This window comes from Nansenia antarctica (genome assembly GCF_963989245.1).
Source record: "Nansenia antarctica genome assembly, chromosome: 1".
In the NCBI taxonomy this organism is placed as follows: Eukaryota; Metazoa; Chordata; class Actinopteri; order Argentiniformes; family Microstomatidae; genus Nansenia; species Nansenia antarctica.
Window position 1 is genome coordinate 103,206,170 of NC_137674.1, and position 20,000 is coordinate 103,226,169.

Genomic DNA, 20,000 nt, shown 5'->3' on the forward strand with positions numbered 1-20,000 from the left:
ACATCTACTCACAGATGCCATTCAGCCTGAGGTGTTTTTGCAAAACAACTGCCCGACAAGGACGGAGGGAGGGACGGAGGGAGGGAGGGAAGGGGGGAGGGAGGGAAGGAGGGAGGGAGGGAAGGAGGGAGTTGTTCCATTTTAACAATCTGCCTGTTTCATACTGATTGGCTAGGCTGTGTATGTTCCTTCCCAGCATGCACGGTTTATATCACTGGAGCTTCCTTTCAGAGCTGGTCTCAACAGGGCGGCTCAGTGCATGTGTGTGTGTGTGTGTGTATGTGTGTATACGTGGTGTGTGTGTGTGTGTGTGTGTGTGTGTGTGTGTGTGTGTATACGTGGTGTGCATATTTGTGTGTGTGTATACGTGTGTGTGTGTATGTGTGTGTGTGTATGTGTGTGTGTGTATATGTGTGCGGTTAGTTATATAAACACTTCTACAGTCTAAACCACAGGTGTATACTTACGTAGGCTTACACACTCCATAAAGCTAAGTGAATGGAATGCAATTATACTGTACAAATGCATGAATGGGGACTGAATACTCATGTAATCAAACAGAGAAACATAAACCCAAATGCACAAATGCACAAACACACACACACACACACACACACACACACACACACACACACTCACTGCTTGCTATTTTTACACTCAGCTCTTATGTTCCACTACCGAGAATGTTCCCAACCTTTCCATCAGAACGTCTTCCTCCCTCCCTCCCTCCCTCCCTCCCTCCCTCCCTCCCTCCCTCCCTCCCTCTCAGTCTCTCTCTCTCCTCCCAGTCACGTCCCCTCTCCTCTCCTCCGTCACAAGGAAGGGACTTTAATTCATCTGTTTAGTTTTATTTGTTGACTCAGATTATGGTCTCCTGGACAGTTGATAATCTTTGTGAAGAAGGCGTGTGAATGGTGGATTACTGTCTCCTTTCTGTCTTCCTCTTCCCCCCTCTCTATCTCTCTTCCTCTTCTAACTCTCTCACAAACTCTCCCCCCCCCCCTCTCCCCCACTGTCCACCATCAGAGAAGACCCAGCTATGATAATAAATCATTGTAGACCCGCGTGCTAGCCTGTGTGCTAACCTGTGTGTAGATTTGTGTGCTAACCTGTGGTAGACCTGTGTGCTAGCGTTATCTAAGACTGTACTGTACGTCCACCACCACCGGGGGGCCTGGATACAGCGGTCTCGATGTGTATGAGTGTGTATGATATCTACACTTTACTCATCAGATTCCTGATCTGAAATGAACTTTGTAGCCTTGTGATGCTTGTTGACTAAACACATGAACAGACAGTAGCTAACTGCTAGGTGTGTGGTCAAATCAAATCAAATCAAATACAGTTTTATTATTTCTCACAAGATGCGACTCAACGCGCTTCACATGATGACAGAGCCGCAAGCAGGCAAAGGTAAAAAACCTGTACACTGTGTAGCCAGGACAATTCCCTTGCAGCCCTCTACTCATAGAGCGACTACTAACAGTTTGCCTACCAGCACACAGCAGCGGACCCCAAACCCCAAGCTAACCATTCAGGCACTGAGAGAGGACGCAGGGTTCTCCCGAAAGAGTGGCACCACTATGTCAACATTTCAAGGCAAATTCAACTATCTATGATAGAGTAACTCTGTTTGATCGCCAACGACATCGTTGCTAATAACAAACGTGACTTGACGTTAGGACTTTAGGAATTTCTGCTCAGAGGATTCAGCGTTTTAGCTGTATTTTTTGCCTCACTGCTGACATGAGTAAACGCGAGTTGGGTTTAACTAACGCGATCAAGCTCCACGTCCTGGGGATATTCCATCGACGTCGCTAAAGGACAACCCAGGCGTATCTTTGATAAGTCTCACGAGAACCCTGTGATGAGGTGAATCGTTTGATGACATTCTGAGTGAGTTCTGCGTACCATTTTGTCTGCGGCAGGTGCAGCAGGTGTGGAGAGCCCCCATGGAACGATCACTTCCTGTGTTTCTGCTACAGCCAACCTGCTGTTGTCCTGACTACCACTGCTAACCATGTAGAGATGTGGAATGCAGGAGGTGTCAGGTACTGTTGTTGACACTCCGGTGGTTTAAATAAAGTTCCTGGCCTTTGAATCCCTCTCCTCTTTCATCCAGAGGCTTACACTGGGAACATCACATCCAGAGTGCTGCATTTCTCTGTTGTTTAATAATGATTTGAGGAGATTAAGGGCAAGCTGGTGTGGAAAACAACAACAACCACAACAAGTAAAAGGTAAGTAAGTATTTTAGCGCCAGTTGGGTTTTTAACACTGACAGTTCGCACGGCAACCTCTCTACATTCATATACCTACAGTAATATATTTTAAAACGAATAAATACATGATATCATGAACCTCTGCAAACCACTTCCCTCTTGTAAATAAATGTATCATAAAACCCTAAGTGAGACAAATTGGGTTGGAATAAAAGACAATAAACACTCTCGGTTCATAAACAGGAACTACTGCCATACTGTCAAGACCTCTACTGGGAGTTTGGCAAGCTTCTAGAATATGTTACAGTATAGCACACACACATACACATACACACACACGCACACACACACACACACACACACACACACACACACACACACACACACACACACACACACACACACACACACACACACACACACACACCCACAACACACACAAGCCCAAGCAATCAGGCTCAATTGAGAGCATTTCCTGTGTTTCATGTTAATCTTGTGGAGTGATTTTTCCATTACGTACTCAGCAACCCTCTGTACTCTGACTGCTAACCTCCCTCAACCCAGTTCCCCTCATCTGTCCAAGACACACACACACACACACACACACACATTTATACACACACACACACATTTATACACACAATAACCCCCCCTCCCACACACACACACACACACACACACACACACACACACAATACCCGCCCACACACAATACCCGCCCACACACACACATACACACACACACACACACAATAACCTACCCCCCCACACACACACACACAATACCCGCCCCCACACACACACACACAATAACCCCCCCCCCCCCACACACACACACACACACAATACCCGCCCACACACAATAACCCCCCCCCCACACACACACACACAAACGGCACAGAACTCATCCTTAAAGGGATGATTCAGCCTATTTCCATGTTGAGGTGGGATGTCATCTTACCCTGAGTTGTCCTCATAGGCCAGTAGTGAAAGCTTCACCAGTTTTCTGTTCTCCAATTTGCTACCGCCGCACAGGCTAACAGGTAGCAGCGCCCTCACCAATAGACAGGAGTCCTACCTTAACCTTAAGGTAGCGTTGTTTAACTGACATGCCAATCTCTCAATCTTGTTTGACATTTCTTTGAGGAGATGAGGAGATTTTTGGCATGTCATTTAAACAACGCTGACTTAAAGTCCATAGGAATCATCATGTCTATTGGAGAGGGCGCTGCTAACTGTTAGCTTGTGCTGCGGTAGCAACGTGGAGAACTCAGGGGAAGATGATATCTCATGTAAACATGAGCACAGGCCGAAGCGTCCCTTTAAACCTCCATGGGGAACAGCTGCATGATGAGAGCAGGCAGGGAGGGACACCTGCTGTGCCCTGTTCTCCCCCTGCTCATTTACATGTCCTAACTAAAGCACACCGCCCTGTGTGTGTGTGTGTGTGTGTGTGTGTGTGTGTGTGTGTGTGTGTGTGTGTGTGTGTGTGTGTGCGTGTGAGTGAGTGTAACAGTGTGTGAAGCTTCCAGGACAGATCTGGTCTGGTGGGTTACAATGAGATCTTTGTTACAGAGATGTGGCTCTGAAGGCGTCTGAGGCAATGTGGGGCATGTGAGTCTGGGTAATGTAGTCCATTTGTCACACCTCTGGCTCATGTGAGTGTGGTTAATGCAGTTCATAGTGCCACACCTCAGAGTTATGTGAGCGTGGGTAATGTAGTTCATAGTGCCACACCTCAGAGTTACGTGAGCGTGGCTGATGTAGTTCATAGTGCCACACCTCAGAGTTATGTGAAGATGGGAAATGTAGTTCACAGTGCCACACCTCAGAGTTGTAAGAGCGTGGGTAATGTAGTTCATATTGTCACACCTCTGGCTCATGTGAGTATGGTTAATGTAGTTCATAGTGCCACACCTCAGAGTTACGTGAGCGTGGCTGATGTAGTTCATAGTGCCACACCTCAGAGTTATGTGAAGATGGGAAATGTAGTTCACAGTGCCACACCTCAGAGTTGTAAGAGCGTGGGTAATGTAGTTCATATTGTCACACCTCTGGCTCATGTGAGTATGGTTAATGTAGTTCATAGTGCCACACCTCAGAGTTACGTGAGCATGGGTAATGTAGTTCATATTGTCACACCTCTGGCTCATGTGAGTATGGTTAATGTAGTTCATAGTGCCACACCTCAGAGTTACGTGAGCGTGGGTAATGTAGTTCATATTGTCACACCTCAGGGTGGTGTGTGTGTGGGTGACGCAGAGAAACACACAGTGACCATCAGGAGGTAAGTAGGGCACTGTGTAGAGAATCTGACATGTAGAATGTCTATGTTGGCGTTGCATATTTGATGTTTTTCCCTCAGAGAGAGAGCGAGAAAGAGGGAGGAATTCATGTGTGTGTTTGTGTGTGTGTGTGTGTGTGCGTACTACTCCCCCTCTCCTCTCCTCTACTCCACTCTCTCTATGACCTCTCCATACTCCCCCTCTCCTCCCCCCTCCCTTCCCATCGCCTCCTCCCGTCCTCTCTCCTCCCCTCCCATCCTCTCCTCTCCTCTCCTCTAACCGTCTACCTTGGCCTAGCCTCCATGCAGGCCTCTCTATCAGCCAGCTGCAGGCCAGTCCAGACAAGCCCTATCACCAACACATCAAACTGCTGCTACTGTCTCAAACTGTACTTTTTTCTCCCTTTCAGGGGGCGTGTGTGTGTGTGTTTGTATGTGTGTGTGGGCGCGCGTACATGCGTGCGTATGTGTGTGTGTGTGTGTTTGTGTGTTTGGGCGCGCGTACATGCATGTGTGTGTGTGTGTGGCCATGCGTGTGTGTGTGTGTGTGCATGTATGTGTACGTGAATGCATGGCTGTGTATTAATGTGTGTGTGTGTGTGTTTGTGTGTGTGTGTGTGTGTGTGTGTGTAGAGCGTCTGCACAGAGTGTTCCAGAACGCTTTGTTTTTCTTTCCTCCGGCGGGGAGATGAAGAGGTCACCGTGAGTTGAGAGGCGACGCCGACGCTACGCTCCACGCCCGGAGACACGCACAAACACGCACACGTGTGTACACCGCGGGAGACCTCGCACGCAAACACGCGTGTGTGCCCCGCCTCACCTGCCAAGTCCTGACAGCCCTACTTCGCCATGACACACTTCGCTGGCGTGACGAAGGAGAAGAAAAGTGGACGTCTGACACACTCGTCAAAGTCAACCGTCAGCCATCAAAGATGGCGCCGACCATGGCTGCTATGTTGCTACAGTTCGTTGTGTTCTGTCTGTTTTGTGTCTCTGTGTCCTGCCTAACGTCGTACACAAGCGACGTTCTACAGCACATGAGGGGTTTAACCCCACCGGACATCTTCCCCAAACTACTCACCCGTTCCACGGACATTTTGGATATGCTTGTGAGGGGGACCGCGTTTTTCGCCAGAGCCGTGAGTTGGATCAGAAGGCAGCGAGGTCGGAGAGCTGGCTGTTTGGTTCGACTTCGGCGGAGAGGAACGCGACCACCACTCCCGGGCATATTCCTGAGCAACGTGAACTCCCTCTACAATAAAATGGATGAACTCCGGTGTCTCGTTGCAAGGAACAGCGACTTCCACTCCTCGGCTGTCTTCGCGTTCACGGAGACGCACCTATCTCCATCTGTCCCCGATGAGGCGGTGGAGCTAGAGGGATTCTCCGCGTTTCGGGCTGACAGAGACTTCGAGGCGGTGAGCAAGTCTAGGGGTGGGGGGTTAATGTTCTTTGTTAACGTGCGCTGGAGTTCCGAGGTGACAGTGCTCCACAAACACTGTTCCACGGCTATAGAATCGCTATTCATCCTCTGCCGTCCTTTTTATTCACCCCGTGAGTTCAGCTCATTCATTCTCGCGTGTGTCTACATTCCACCTGATGCGGACGTCACCGCAGCATTAGACACACTGGCAGAGCAATTGATGAGTGTGGAACGTAATTACCCGGACAGTTTTGTTGTTGTTTTGGGGGATTTTAACCAGGCTAATCTTAGCCGGGCGCTCCCCAAATACAGGCAGCAAGTCACGTGTCCCACCAGGGGGGTGAACACTCTGGACCATTGCTACTGTACAGCTCGTCAAGCCTACCATTCTGTCCCCCGTGCTGCACTGGGCTACAGTGACCACATCCTCATACACCTGATCCCTCGCTACAGGCAGAGGTTAAAACTGTCTAAACCTGTTGTACGGCGATTCAGGGTGTGGTCCAGTGAGGCATGTGAGCGACTCTGCGCCTGGTTGGAGAGTGCAGGCTGTGACCAGGACTTGGTGGAGTGGGCGGGGCCAGAGGCTGGTAACAATCTGGATGTATACACAGACACTGTTACATCATTTATCAGCCTTGGCGAGGAGGTGTGTGTCCCCCTCCGCTCCAGGAAGTCCTTCAACAACGACAAGCCCTGGTTTTCATCCCAACTCAGGCGTCTGAGGTCAGAGAAGGAGGTGGCTAGGCGCAGTGGGGACGTGGACCGGGTCAAGCAGGCCAAGTACAGGTTCGCCAAAGCGGTGAAGGAGGCGAAGCATCGCTTTTCGGAGAAGCTGCAGAAACAGCTCTCTGAGGGGGATTCCGCCTCCGTCTGGAAAGGCCTAAAGACCATCACCAACTACAAACCCAGGTCCCCGCTGATGTCCGACAACCTCCCCCTCGCTAACGAGCTGAACGAGTTCTATTGTAGGTTTGAGAAAGAGAGGTTCCCGCCCACCCCCGCCCTCTCCCTCCACACCCCCCGGCTACAACCACCACCCCCGTCCCCCAGGGGGGCCAATGTCCCTCCTGCTACCCCCACCCTCCCCCCTCCCCCCCCCCTCCCTCCCCCCTCCTCACCCGCCCCGCCCACCCCCACCCCCCCTTCCCCACCCCCTCTCTCTGTCACAGTGCGAGAGGTAAACAGACTGTTTAAGAGGCAGAATCCCCGGAAGGCAGCTGGTCCGGATTCCGTCTCTCCCTCTGTCTTGAAGCACTGCGCCGACCAGCTGGCCCCGGTGTTCACCAACATCTTCAACGCCTCGCTGGAGCTGTGTCACGTCCCAGCGTGCTTCAAGGCATCAACCATCATCCCCGTCCCCAAGAAGGCCAAGGTCACAGGCCTCAACGACTACAGACCCGTCGCTCTGACCTCCGTCGTCATGAAGGTCCTGGAGCGCCTTGTCCTGGCCTACCTGAAGCTCATCACGGATCCTGTGCTGGACCCCCTGCAGTTCGCGTACAGAGCCAATAGATCCACGGAGGACGCCGTGAACATGGCTCTGCACTACGTACTAGAACACCTAGACACTGCAGGCAACTACGCCAGGATCCTGTTCGTGGACTTCAGCTCGGCCTTCAACACGATCCTCCCACACATCCTGGAGCACCAGCTATCCCTGCTGCAGGTGCCGGTCTCCACCTGCAGGTGGATCACGGACTTCCTGACTGACAGGTCTCAGCGGGTGAAGCTGGGGAAGAGCATTTCCAGCTCCAGGACCACCAGCACGGGCTCCCCGCAGGGCTGCGTCCTGTCTCCAGCACTATTCTCCCTCTACACCAACAGCTGTGTCTCCCGCCACCCCTCGGTCAAGCTCCTGAAGTTTGCAGACGACACCACCCTGGTGGGCCTCATCTCCGGGGGGGACGAATCTGCCTACAGGGGTGAGATCGAGGGGCTGCAGAGATGGTGCAGCTTAAACAATCTGGAGCTAAATGCTCTAAAAACAGTGGAGATGGTGGTGGACTTCCGAAGGAAAGCAGCCCTGCCCCCTCCCATCACGCTGGGAGGTACCCCGGTGGCCTCCGTGGAGTCATGCCGCTTTCTAGGCATGACCATCTCCCGGGACCTAAAGTGGGAGCAGAACACCGAGGTCCTCACAAAGAAGGCCCAGAAGAGGATGTTCTTCCTCCGGCAGCTGAGGAAACTCAGGCTGCCGAGGTCCATGATGGTCCAGTTCTACACGGCCATCATAGAATCCATCCTCACCCACTCCATCATCACCTGGTTCCCTGCTGCAACGACCAAGGACAAGGCCAAGTTGCAGCGGGTGCGACGTTCAGCAGAGAGGGTGATCGGCTGTCCCTTGCCCTCCCTCAACTCCCTGCATGACACCAGGGCTCTGAGGAGGGCAAGGAAGATCATGGCTGACCCCTTCCACCCCGGCCACGGCCTCCTCACCCTGCTTCCCTCTGGAAGAAGGTTGCGGCTGCCTAAGGCACTTAAGGCCCGCCACAGGCTCAGCTTTTACCCCTCAGCCGCCAGGCTGTTAAATGACTCTGGCTTCCCCCCCCCACCCGCCCCCAAGTCTGCCCAGGACTGAACTGGACTCTGTAAAAAAAAAAACTCTGCACTGCACTTTACTTTATACCGCACTATCCAATGCACTGTTGTCTGTCCTGTGTTGTTGTTGTGTTGTCCTGTTTTTTGATATGTGAAAAAAGTACAAACGCACTTGCTGTGGTGACGAAGCAAATTCCTATATGTGTAACGCATAGTGGCAATAAACGTTATCTCAATCTCAATCTCAATCTCAAAGCCTCCGGCGAGGGGGAAGGCCGGCGGGGGTAGAAATCGGAGGATCGGAGGCCTGGTTGTCACGCACGGAATGGAATGAGGAACGGCAGAGAGGGGTTATTGTGTGTATGTGTGTGTGTGTGTGTGTGTGTCTAACACCGTCTGTTCCTCATTCCGTTCCCTGTGGGAACAAAGAGCCCCCGACCTCCGATGTTCTTCCTCCGCCAGCCTCCCCCCCTGGAGACAGTAGCGAGATCCGGCCTCGTTGGACGGGCTCAAGCAGCGCTGACAGATGATTGGCTTGCACCCAGATTGGCTCACACCCTGCTTAACCTGCAGCTCACCCCCGTAATGTCTTTAAAGACGTGAGATCGACACTGACATCCATCAGCGGTTTTCACAACGGAGGACATGTTGTACCATAGTAGGCTACAGCTAGTAAGGACAGTAGCTGAGTCTTAATGCATTACCTCCATAGAAAACGGACAGGCACACACACACACACACACACACACACACACACACACACACACACACAATGGTCTTTAATGAAGCTCGGAAACCCAAAAAACTAATGTCATGAATAGTTTGTCTATAAAGACCGTGCTCCAATCACGTAGAGAAAACTCCTTTTGATTACGGCAGAACCGTGAACAATGTCCCCTAGACTACAGTCTGACCCGCTTTCCTGTCAGAGAGAGGGAGGGAGGGAGGGAGGGAGAGAGAGAGGGAGAGAGGGAGGGAGGGAGAGAGAGAGGGAGAGAGAGAGACAGAGAGAGAGAGAGAGAGAGAGAGAGAGAGAGAGAACCTACGGTAGCTAACCAGCTAGTCCGTCTGTGCTATGAACTATGAACTATTAATCTTTTCTTATGACACAAAACACAATTCATCCTGTTTGATCACTTCCTCCCCTGCTTCCTGTACATAGGCTGCCAGTAGTTGACACAATAACATACGGTAAACAAGGTGTGTGTGTGTGTGTGTGTGTGTGTGTGTGTGTGTGTGTGTTTGTGAGATGTATGTGTGTCTGTGTGTGTGGGTGTGTGTGTGGGCAGTGTGCGAATTAAATCACGGTGTGCGGGGGAGCCCAGGGATTAAAGCAAAAAAAAATAAATCAGGCCAAATCGGGGCCGGTGGCTTTCCGTGCGCAAAGCGCGCGTGCGATTTTCCGTTCTACGTTCTAATGCTTTGACTTTTCTTTCGAAAAATGTGAATACATTTCCGCGTTGTCGAAAATCAATGACACATCGCTAGTCAACTAACACGGCTTGTTTTATGAGCCTGCTAACAATGTAAAGTAGTGTTGTAGTTAACTAGGTAGCAGTCCAATCGATTACGTTGCAGTATTTTGGCTTGACTAGCAAGTTTGTGTTGTGATTCTCAACATTTCACCCTTTTCCATATTTTTGAATAATAAATGTGTGGACTGACGATGTAGCGCAGCCTAACTTATTCTAATAATTATTTAACATAGTTTTATTGTGATAATTATTCCCCCCTCCTCCCAGACTTACAAGGTCACATTATTATTGGATTGGTTGTTTGCGTGCCGGGTGAAGTTAGCTAAACATTTAACCTGCTAGCAAGAGAAACATCATGTCACTCTCCAAAGGTCTAAAGAGGAAAGTTGACGGTGGAAACAGGGCATTTAGGAATGGACAGTGAACTATGCGTTCATCCTACCTGGTTTCATCAATGCAAAGCCATTGTGAGACTCACATTTTCCGTGCTCACAATGAATGTTCCCTTCCACCTATACATGCGAGTCGTCCTTTTCGTCAATGAATGTGATAAAGACGCACTGACTAGAGGAATCGATTGGTGCATAAAAACCTTGAGAACTGCCGGATTAAAGTGACGTCCATAATAATAATAAATAATAATAATACATTAGACTTAGCGCTTTTCTAGACACTCAAAGACGTCCATATCACCAGATAGCCAACAAATAGTGACCGATGGGAGATGCCAGTTTTCTCATTAAGTGAGATTTAATAGCCTAATATTATTTTTTCTATTTTTAATGAATGGCTCATTGTAATTATTATCCCTGGTAATGTAGCGTGTTTGCTCTGTCGTTTCAGGAGCATATAGGCTAAGCGGATTGTTGTGTCCTGTTTATACCGCCAGTGGGCGCTAGTAGGCAAGTGATGTATGCAGTTACGGAAGTGATGTATGCACTTACGGATGTGAAGGAGGTGGAATAAACGTGGAAGTGAACAGCAACTGCGTGTCTCCCGGTCTCATTCTTTCCTAACTACTTTCGTACTACAGAATACCACATTTTTGGCGACGAGGATGGCTATTTCCGTACCCTTACCTACACCGTTCATGCCTGTGCCAGGCGAACCTGCTATTTCTTTTCCTACTTGGTTGAGAATGTTTGAAAATTACATGCTCGTAATTGATGCTACCGGAGAAAAATGGCCGGAGGAAAGAAAGCGCGCGATTCTTCTCCATGCACTTGGGACTGAAGGACAAAGACTGTTCTACACTCTAAAGGATACGGGTGTTACCTACACTTCTGCCGTGGATGGACTGAAAAAGTACTTTGTTCCTAAGGTGAATGTGATTGCTGAACGTCACAAATTTCGACAGAGAGCTCAGGGTCCTGACGAGACGGTTAATCAGTTCCTTGCTTCATTACGCGAGCTAGCTGCAGCTTGTGAATTTGGTGCCATGGAGGAACAAATTATTCGTGATCAACTGATTGAGCGTGTTGCTAATACACGCATACGAGACAGACTTTTGCTTGAATCGGACTTGTCTCTGGACAAAGCTACTTCAATGGCCTTACAAATCGAGGCTGGACTACGGAACTCCAACGTTCTCTCTGGAGCTACAGCTTCGGTGAGAGCCATCGAGAAACAGCCGACGAGGAGGAGGTTCGACAAGGGCAAGAAGAAAGCTCCGACGACGACTGCACCTGCCACGGTCTACAGCCAGCCAGCTACAACTGGGAATCAGCGCGCCTGCTTCCGATGCGGATCCACAGGACACTTAGCTAACAAGCCTACATGCCCGGCGGTTAAGGTGACTTGCAATACATGCGGAAAAGTTGGACATTTTTCCAAGGTGTGTAGATCGGCTCAAAAAGAGGTGCGTGAGGTAGTGGTGAATGACGTTACTGTGCTTTACATGCAGGGGGCCGTCGTGAATGATAAAATTATGTGTACTGTACGAGTTGATGCAAATTATCATTCCCATGATGTTGAGCTGATAGTGGATACAGGCTCATCTGTTTCTATTATTCCAGAGAGTACTTACCAGACACTTTTCCATACATGTGTCCTTGCTGAGCCTACAGTGAATCTGCTTACTTACTCCAGAGAGAAAATTCCTGTTAAAGGTTGCATGCATGCTACAGTTGTTCATAATGGACATTCAGTTACAGGTTCATTGATAGTGGTTGAATCAGGAAATGCATTGCTGGGACTAGATTTATTTGTAGCATTGCAGATGTGCATTGAGGGTAACAAAATTATTACTGTTAGCCCTGCTAGCTCTCCTACTGTGCTCCGAGCACCTACTGTACAGAGTACCACTCCACAGACCGAACCAGAGGTTCTAGTACAGGAGTTAGGGTGTGCAAAAGGTTTTATGCACAAAATACAGGTTAAACCAGATGCTGTGCCAGTACAGCAGAAACTGAGGAGGCTTCCGTTCTCAGTGAGGCAGGCTGTGACCGATGAGCTCGCAGATCTACAGGAAAAAGGCGTTATAGAACGTATAGACGCATCTCCATGGGTTTCACCTATAGTTGTGACCCAGAGAAAGGGGGGAGGAAAGCCTCGCCTGTGTGTTGACCTCAGAGAACCTAATAAGGCAATCATCAGTGACTGTCATCCCTTACCGCACATGGATGAACTGTTCGCTGAGCTCCGTGGAGCCACAGTCTTTTCTACTATAGACTTAGCCTCTGCTTATCACCAGTTGCCATTGCATCCAGATAGCCGTGATTTAACTGCGTTTATCACGCATGAGGGTCTCTTTCGTTTCTGCCGAGTGCCATTTGGCCTCGCTTCTGCTCCTTCAGCTTTTCAGAAAATGATGTCGACTGTACTGACAGGCCTGCCAGGCGTACAGGCCTACCTGGATGATGTGATTTGCTACGGCATCACACAGCAGGATCACGATGTCAGCCTACGGAGAGTGCTACATGCTCTAAATGAAGTGGGACTGAAACTGAACATGCACAAGTGTAAGTTCAACCAGAAAGCTCTGCGCTTCCTGGGCCACACTGTGTCCAAAGATGGTCTTCATCCTGACCAAGACGGGGTCAATGCTGTGGCGAACGCGCCTGCCCCGCACGACACATCCTCCCTGCGGTCCTTCCTAGGACTTGCATCGTGGTATAGTAAATTCATACCTGACTTCTCTACTGTGGTGGAACCGCTACGTGCTACACTCAGGGAATCTACTGACACTAAGTTTGAATGGACAGCGGATGCAGAGTCCAGTTTTACTGAGGTTAAGAGACTGATTACTGAGAGTCCTACCTTAGCATTATATGATCCTGAGTTACCTACTTATGTCACTACCGATGCTTCTAACTATGGATTGGGGGCTGTAATGAGCCAGATTCACCCAGACAATACAGAGAGAACCATAGCTTTTGCGTCCAGGACACTTTCTCCTGCAGAGAGAAAGTACTCTACCGTCGAGCGTGAGGCGCTGGCATGCGTTTGGGCGGTGGAAAGGTGGAGAACCTACCTGTGGGGACATCGTTTTGTCCTACGCACAGACCACCAAGCGTTGACAACCCTACTCACTTCCAGGGGTACGGGTCGCGCAGGTCTGAGAATAGCGAGATGGTCTGCACGTCTACTATGCTTTACTTATGATGTCACTTACCATCCAGGGAAACGTAATGTGACTGCTGACTGCTTGTCCAGACTCCCTCTGCCTTCGACAGGAGAGGTGGAGGAGGAGCCAGACATGGTGGCTACTGTGTTCACAGGTTCCTCACATGCCATATCTGTGACCGAGTTCACTGCTGCCTGTGAGGCCTGTCCTGAACTGACTCAACTGAGACAGCAGATACAGAAAGGTTGGCCAAAATACAGTAAGAATGTGACAAAGGAACTTGCTCCATATTTTAGAGTGAGAGATGAACTGGCTGTGGATGAACTACTTGTCATGAGAGGCCCCGACCGTGTGGTGGTTCCTACTACACTACGGTCCAAAGTTGTAAATTTAGCTCATGAAGCGCATCAGGGAATAGTGCGTACTAAACAGAGACTACGAGAGCTATATTGGTGGCCGCAAATGGACAGATGTGTCCAGACATTAGTAGGCTCATGTGTACCCTGTCAATACAATGACAAAACAGCCAAAACTGCGCCTGCACCACTTACCCCAGTGGAACTGCCAGGTGGACCATGGGAGAAGGTGGCCATTGACATTGTTGGTCCCTTTGACTGTGCGACATGGGACTGCCGTTATGCTATTACACTCACAGACTATTACAGTAAGTGGCCAGAGGTGGCGTTTGTCTCTACTGTAACTACAGAGGCGGTTATTAGCTTCTTGACTACAGTGTTTAGTCGTGAAGGTAACCCTTCCTTCCTGGTCTCTGACAACGGATGTCAGTTTACCTCCCATGCTTTTGCAAGCTTTCTGGGAGAGAGAGAGATAAAGCACCTGCGTTCCAGTGTTTATTATCCAAGAGCCAACGGGGCTATTGAGAGATTTAATCGAGTTCTCAAAGAGTGTATTCAGACGGCTGAGAGAATGCACAAGCCATGGAAACATGCAGTAACAGAGTTCTTACTGAACTATCGCGCTACGCTGCATGCTACTACAGGAGCTACTCCCTTTGAGTTGCTGAGGAACAGAAAGATGCGTACAAAACTAAATGTCCTCCCTGTCTCACAACAAATTAAGTCACATGAGAAAGTGCAGGAGACAGTGAGACGCAAGCAACAGGAGAGTAAGGAGTACACAGACAGAATGAGGGGAGCGAAAGTGCCCATGTTCCAAGTGAATGACACCGTACGTGTCCGCAGACCGGAGCATGTAAAAAAGGGATCATCAAGATTCACAGAACCGCTGACAGTAGTTAGTAAAGCAGGACAGAATACATACCTGCTCAGTGATGGTCGAAAATGGAATGCATCCAAGCTTACACGCTTCCCCAAGGATGCTCTGTCTTGCACCAGTGGTGAAAAGGAGATTGAGCTAGAGGAGTTCATGGTGCCCGAGACAGAGAATGTGTTTAATGAACCAGGTCCAAGAAGGAACCTGAGAGTCAGAAATCCACCTAGGTGGCTGGTAGACTTTGTGCCGTAGAGAACGTACTAAAAGGGTAGGATAGAACACGGTTCTAACTTAGTACAAAAAGGTCCTACAATGCAAGGACAAAAGTGAATGTTCATTTCATGTTTCACTGTCATAAAATGTTTATTGTTGTTATTCATTCTGCTGATTCATTCATTTTCATTTCCTTAGTTTTCATTTTATTTCAATTGTACTGACACCAGTCTACAGAATATTGCATTCTTTGAGTACTGTAATTCCTTTAAGAAAGGGGGAAATGTTGTGTCCTGTTTATACCGCCAGTGGGCGCTAGTAGGCAAGTGATGTATGCACTTACGGATGTGAAGGAGGTGGAATAAACGTGGAAGTGAACAGCAACTGCGTGTCTCCCGGTCTCATTCTTTCCTAACTACTTTCGTACTACAGAATACCACACGGATTCAGCTTCTTTTTTTTTTTTGCGCCGATTTAGTTGTCAATGTTTTTCATAAAATTAAACTGCATTTGCTTTGTTACTGTTCACATGTGTGGTGCAGTCACATTCACATAGCCTATAAGTAAACATTAAGTTTGAATTATTTACTGAGCTGGCACCATGTCCACCTACTTATCACTATGAGGGGTTCAGCGTCAGTGCACCCCGCTCTGTTACCTTCGCATAGTTGTAGCCAATAAAGGCCTATATGTAGGCTATATAGGCTATTATATATCATTTATATACCTAATACCAACATCTAAATAGATTGTATGCCTCTACAAATCATATTACACCAGGTAAAATCCGTCACAACTTGGAATAAATCCATCGCAATTTGGAATATTTTAGAGCTCCCCCAAAATTTCACAAACCATGTTTCCAGGGGAGCTCATGTCACCACTAGGGGAGCTATAGCTCCCCGAGCTCCCCCTTATTTCGCACCCTGTGTGTGGGTGTGAATGGGGCAGGGAGTGATTCATAGCATTGTTTTTCCGCTGGCCTGACTCACACGGAGAGAAGACACTAAATCACTAGTGGAGTTACAGACTAAACATCAACCACCCCCCCCCCCCCCCCCCCCCCCCCCCTCTGCTGAGTGCTTATTGTTTGAATCAGGAAGGCCAAGTACACTGACCATTACCTAGGTAGAGAGAGAGAGGGAGAGAGAGGGAGAGAGAGAGAGAGAGAGGGAGAGAGAGAGAGAGAGAGAGAGAGAGGGAGAGAGAGACATGTGATGGAGACAGAAAGCGAGAGAGAGAGAAAAAGCGAGAGAGAGAGAGAGATGTGAGAGAGAGAAACAGAAAGCTAGAGAGACAGGAGAGATGAGAGAAAGAGAGAGAGTGAGGAAGGAGAGAGAGAGAGAGAGAGAGAGAGTATGTGCCGCTATCAGTGTGTACAGTAGAAGCTACAGTAAGATTCTATATGCGTCTATAGGAGCAGCACAGCTAGCCAACGCTCTAAGTGCTTCCTTCATGTCCCTCCCAGCGGTATGGGCGCCTACAGCTTCCTGCCCTCAGAGAGGCTGGGCCCAGGCCAGGGTGGTGGGGAGGGGGAAGAAGGTGAGGAGATGGGGGGGGGGGGGGTGCAGTGTTTCCCACGGGATTTAGTGAGACTGTGGTGGTGGTGGTGGTGGTGGTGGTGGGCGAGGGCTGGTTGGGGGGGCAGGGTGGGGCGGGGGTGGTTCTAGTAGCAGAAGAATGTTTTCGTCAACGGGGGAGTGGGGGGATTATCGATAGTGCTAAATCGTACGGACCTACAGTAGATGCAGGGTGAGTCCCTGATCGCGTCGCTCACACGTGAAAATCGGGTGTAAAAATGTCTTCGGGTTCGTTATGAGAGTATAGTGGGACAAATTAGAATATGGTGGGGACAGATTAGACTATGATGGGACAAATTGGGACTATGGCGGGCCGCCACGATCTAGGTAATTAATGGGAAACACTGGGGGGGGCGGGGGGGGGGGATTAGGCTCTAGACGGAGCAGTGGGTGGGTCTGTTGTTTGTATACGCCTAAAGATAGATGGTAGGGGCAAGGGGGCCACCATGAAGAATAGGAGCCACTCACTGTGTGTGTGTATGTCTGTGTGTGTGCGTGTCTGTGTGTCTGTGTGTCTGTGTGTCTGTGTGTCTGTGTGTATGTGTGTCTGTGTGTATGTAGGGTAGACATGGAGATGGGAGGATAAACCTAGCGTCAGAAAAGATAAATCACTGCAGTGAGTAAACAAGACTGGCATAAACATATGAGTCTCCATCGCCCCAGAGGACACACACACACACACACACACACACACACACACACACACACAGCTAGCTGACTCTGACCGAATTCCAACCCCTCTGACTCGGACCTGCTCTGAGACTGACCCCCCACACACTCCCCGAGATTGCGTGATACACACAATCATTTGATGATAAACATTGCATCCCGAATCCCCCCCTATCTTCCATGCAAGTTATTTTGGGGACCGAAAATGGACTAAATATGGATCGGGGGAGCCGTCCGTGTGTCTACAATGGTGTTATGGTTTGGTGGGGATGTGTTGATGGATGTGTCTGTTTGCTGTGGGTGGACAATGACACGATGTGTCTGTCAAGGAGAGATAGAACTATTCTGGAGAACACAGCTGTTTCAGGGTGGGGGGGTGAGGGACAGAGGGGGGGACACTGAGGCCATCTGGGCCCAGTCGGGGTCACAGGTCACTTGACCTGTAGCTCAGGCTCAGGGGTCAGGGGGTCAGTGAGAGGCCTTCACTACTGTATCTGAGGCAAGTAGGCTAGGCTACCTCACCTGTGCTAATAAGCTGACAGTGTGTGTGTGTGTGTGTGTGTGTGACCTGTAGCTGTGAATGCTAACAGGCTAACAGTGTAGCTGTGTGTGTAGGTAAGTGTGTCTCCTAGGAGTGTGTTATCTGTAGATGGGAGTGCTACAGTAACAGGCTATATAAGCATGTGTGTGTGTGTGTGTGTGTGTGTGTGTGTGTGTGTGTGTGTGTGTGTGCGGGTGTGTGTGTGTGTGTTGTAGGCGTGTGTGTGTTCTAGGAGTGTGTGTGTGTGTGTGTGTGTGTGTGTGTGTTGTAGGCGTGTGTGTGTTTTAGGCGTGTGTGTGTTACCTGTAGATGACTCCATGTTGGTGCAGGAACATGAGCGCTGACGTGACCTCGGCGGCGTAGAAGCGCGAGCGCGCCTCGTCAAACTTCCTGGAGCGCTGGATCTGAAACATCAGGTCCCCTCCGTTCACGTACTCCATCACGAAGAACAGACGGTCCTGGAGAGAGAGAAAGAGAGAGGGAGAGAGAGAGGGAGAGAGAAGGGGGGAGGTGAAACTCACTCCTCACAAGTTCAAACACCTCTACCTGACCAGAGCCACCTGGGTGTTCTCTGTTCTCAGTGGCGTAGCACACACACACACACACACACACACACACACACACACACGCACACACACACACACACGCACACACACACACACACACACACACACACGCACATGTGCATCAGGGAGCTGACGGAGGTCGAGGTCACATGCTTCACAAGGTCACATGCTTCACAAGGTCACATGCTTTTGGCGATGCAGAGGTCGCAGGTTCCATCATGAGGTCATGAGGTCATTGATATACAATCACAAAAACAACAGGTCAGACAATACAGATACTGTATCCATTGATCTCAGTGTGTGTGTGTGTGTGTGTGTGTGTGTGTGTGCGTTGCATAGTTTCCTAGCATGTGCTGACAGTGTGTGTCTCCTGCTAGTCTGCGTTACACAACACGAAACACCACCCTCTATTGACGACTGCATCTGATTCAGCAATCAAAAACGACTTTCCAACCCCCCCCCCCACCCCCCACCCCCCACCCCTATAGCTCCCACTCCATGGGGATCTAAAGCCTTGCCCCCCACCCTGCCCCTCCCCCAAGCCCCTATTCTCCAGCCACAGAAAGCTGACATGGAGGGAAAACGGTCCCTTCCTGAAACTCCAGCTCCTCCAGGAAATCAGACTGAAAGAAGGAGGATGAAAGGTGTGTGTGTGTGCATGTGTGTGCGTGTGTGTGTGTGTGTGCATGTGTGTGTGTGTGTGTGTGTGTGCGTGTGTGTGTGTGTGCGTGTGTGTGTGCATGTGTGTGTGTGTGTGAGCGTGTGTGATATAAAAAGCCCTCTATATAAGCCAGCAGAAGCGCCCTCAGAGCCATTGTTGTGTAACTGGTCAGGGTCACAGAGGTGGAGGGAGTAAGCACTGACACATACAGTACATCTCATTCCCCCCCAAGCCTTCCCAACAATAGAGGAGACAGAACAGACATCCTCCCTCCTCTTCCAGTCAGTCAGTCAGTCAGTCCCGTCCCCCCCCTCACCCCCTCGATGGTATTCCCAGTGCTGACACCCCACAGTATCATTATTACTGCTTTAATGAATTCTGGGTTGTTTAGTCACCACTGAGGTTAAATATGGTCCCTTGAGGCGACCGGAGAGCCCCCTCATCGATCTCAAGGTTAAAGAGCCTATTTTTGTCTAGCTTCAAGGTTTTGGCAGCAACCCCACAAGGCTAGCTGGCTAACCGTGATGCCGGGGCTAACAGTGGTTGAGGGTTAGCTGCAGGAAGGTGGTGTTGGCTGGAGGTCCAGGACTCAATATCGACGCCCTCAGCAACAAACTACACAGTGTTTCTGTGCTAATCGAGCGACGTACAGTGGGAGAGTTAAGCAGCTTAGCACTTTATCTAAGCCGTAAAAAAAGCGAGCTCTAGGTTAGGTTAGGCTCTAGGTTAGGTTAGGCTCTAGGTTAGGTTAGGTTAGGCTCTAGGTTAGGTTAGGCTCTAGGTTAGGTTAGGCTGTAGGTTAGGTTAGGCTCTAGGTTAGGTTAGACTCTAGGTTAGGTTAGGCTCTAGGTTAGGTTAGACTCTAGGTTAGGTTAGGCTGTAGGTTAGGTTAGGCTCTAGGTTAGGTTAGGCTCTAGGTTAGGTTAGGCTCTAGGTTAGGTTAGGCTTTAGGTTAGGTTAGGCTCTAGGTTAGGTTAGGCTCTAGGTTAGGTTAGGCTTTAGGTTAGGTTAGGCTCTAGGTTAG

At 49.6% G+C, this 20,000-nt stretch overlaps 1 protein-coding gene across 1 annotated transcript in view; it reads right to left on the reverse strand.

Annotated features, from left to right (window-relative positions):
* LOC308175965 (protein kinase C epsilon type-like) overlaps positions 1 to 20,000 on the reverse strand; it is a gene marked incomplete at both ends in the record, with an annotated part of 85,933 nt that overhangs the window by 5,743 nt on the left and 60,190 nt on the right. Inside the window, one exon of the mRNA XM_080550540.1 lies at positions 18,053 to 18,207. Coding sequence (XP_080406666.1) covers positions 18,053 to 18,207 — 155 coding nt within the window. The remainder of the gene's footprint in view (positions 1 to 18,052; positions 18,208 to 20,000) is intronic.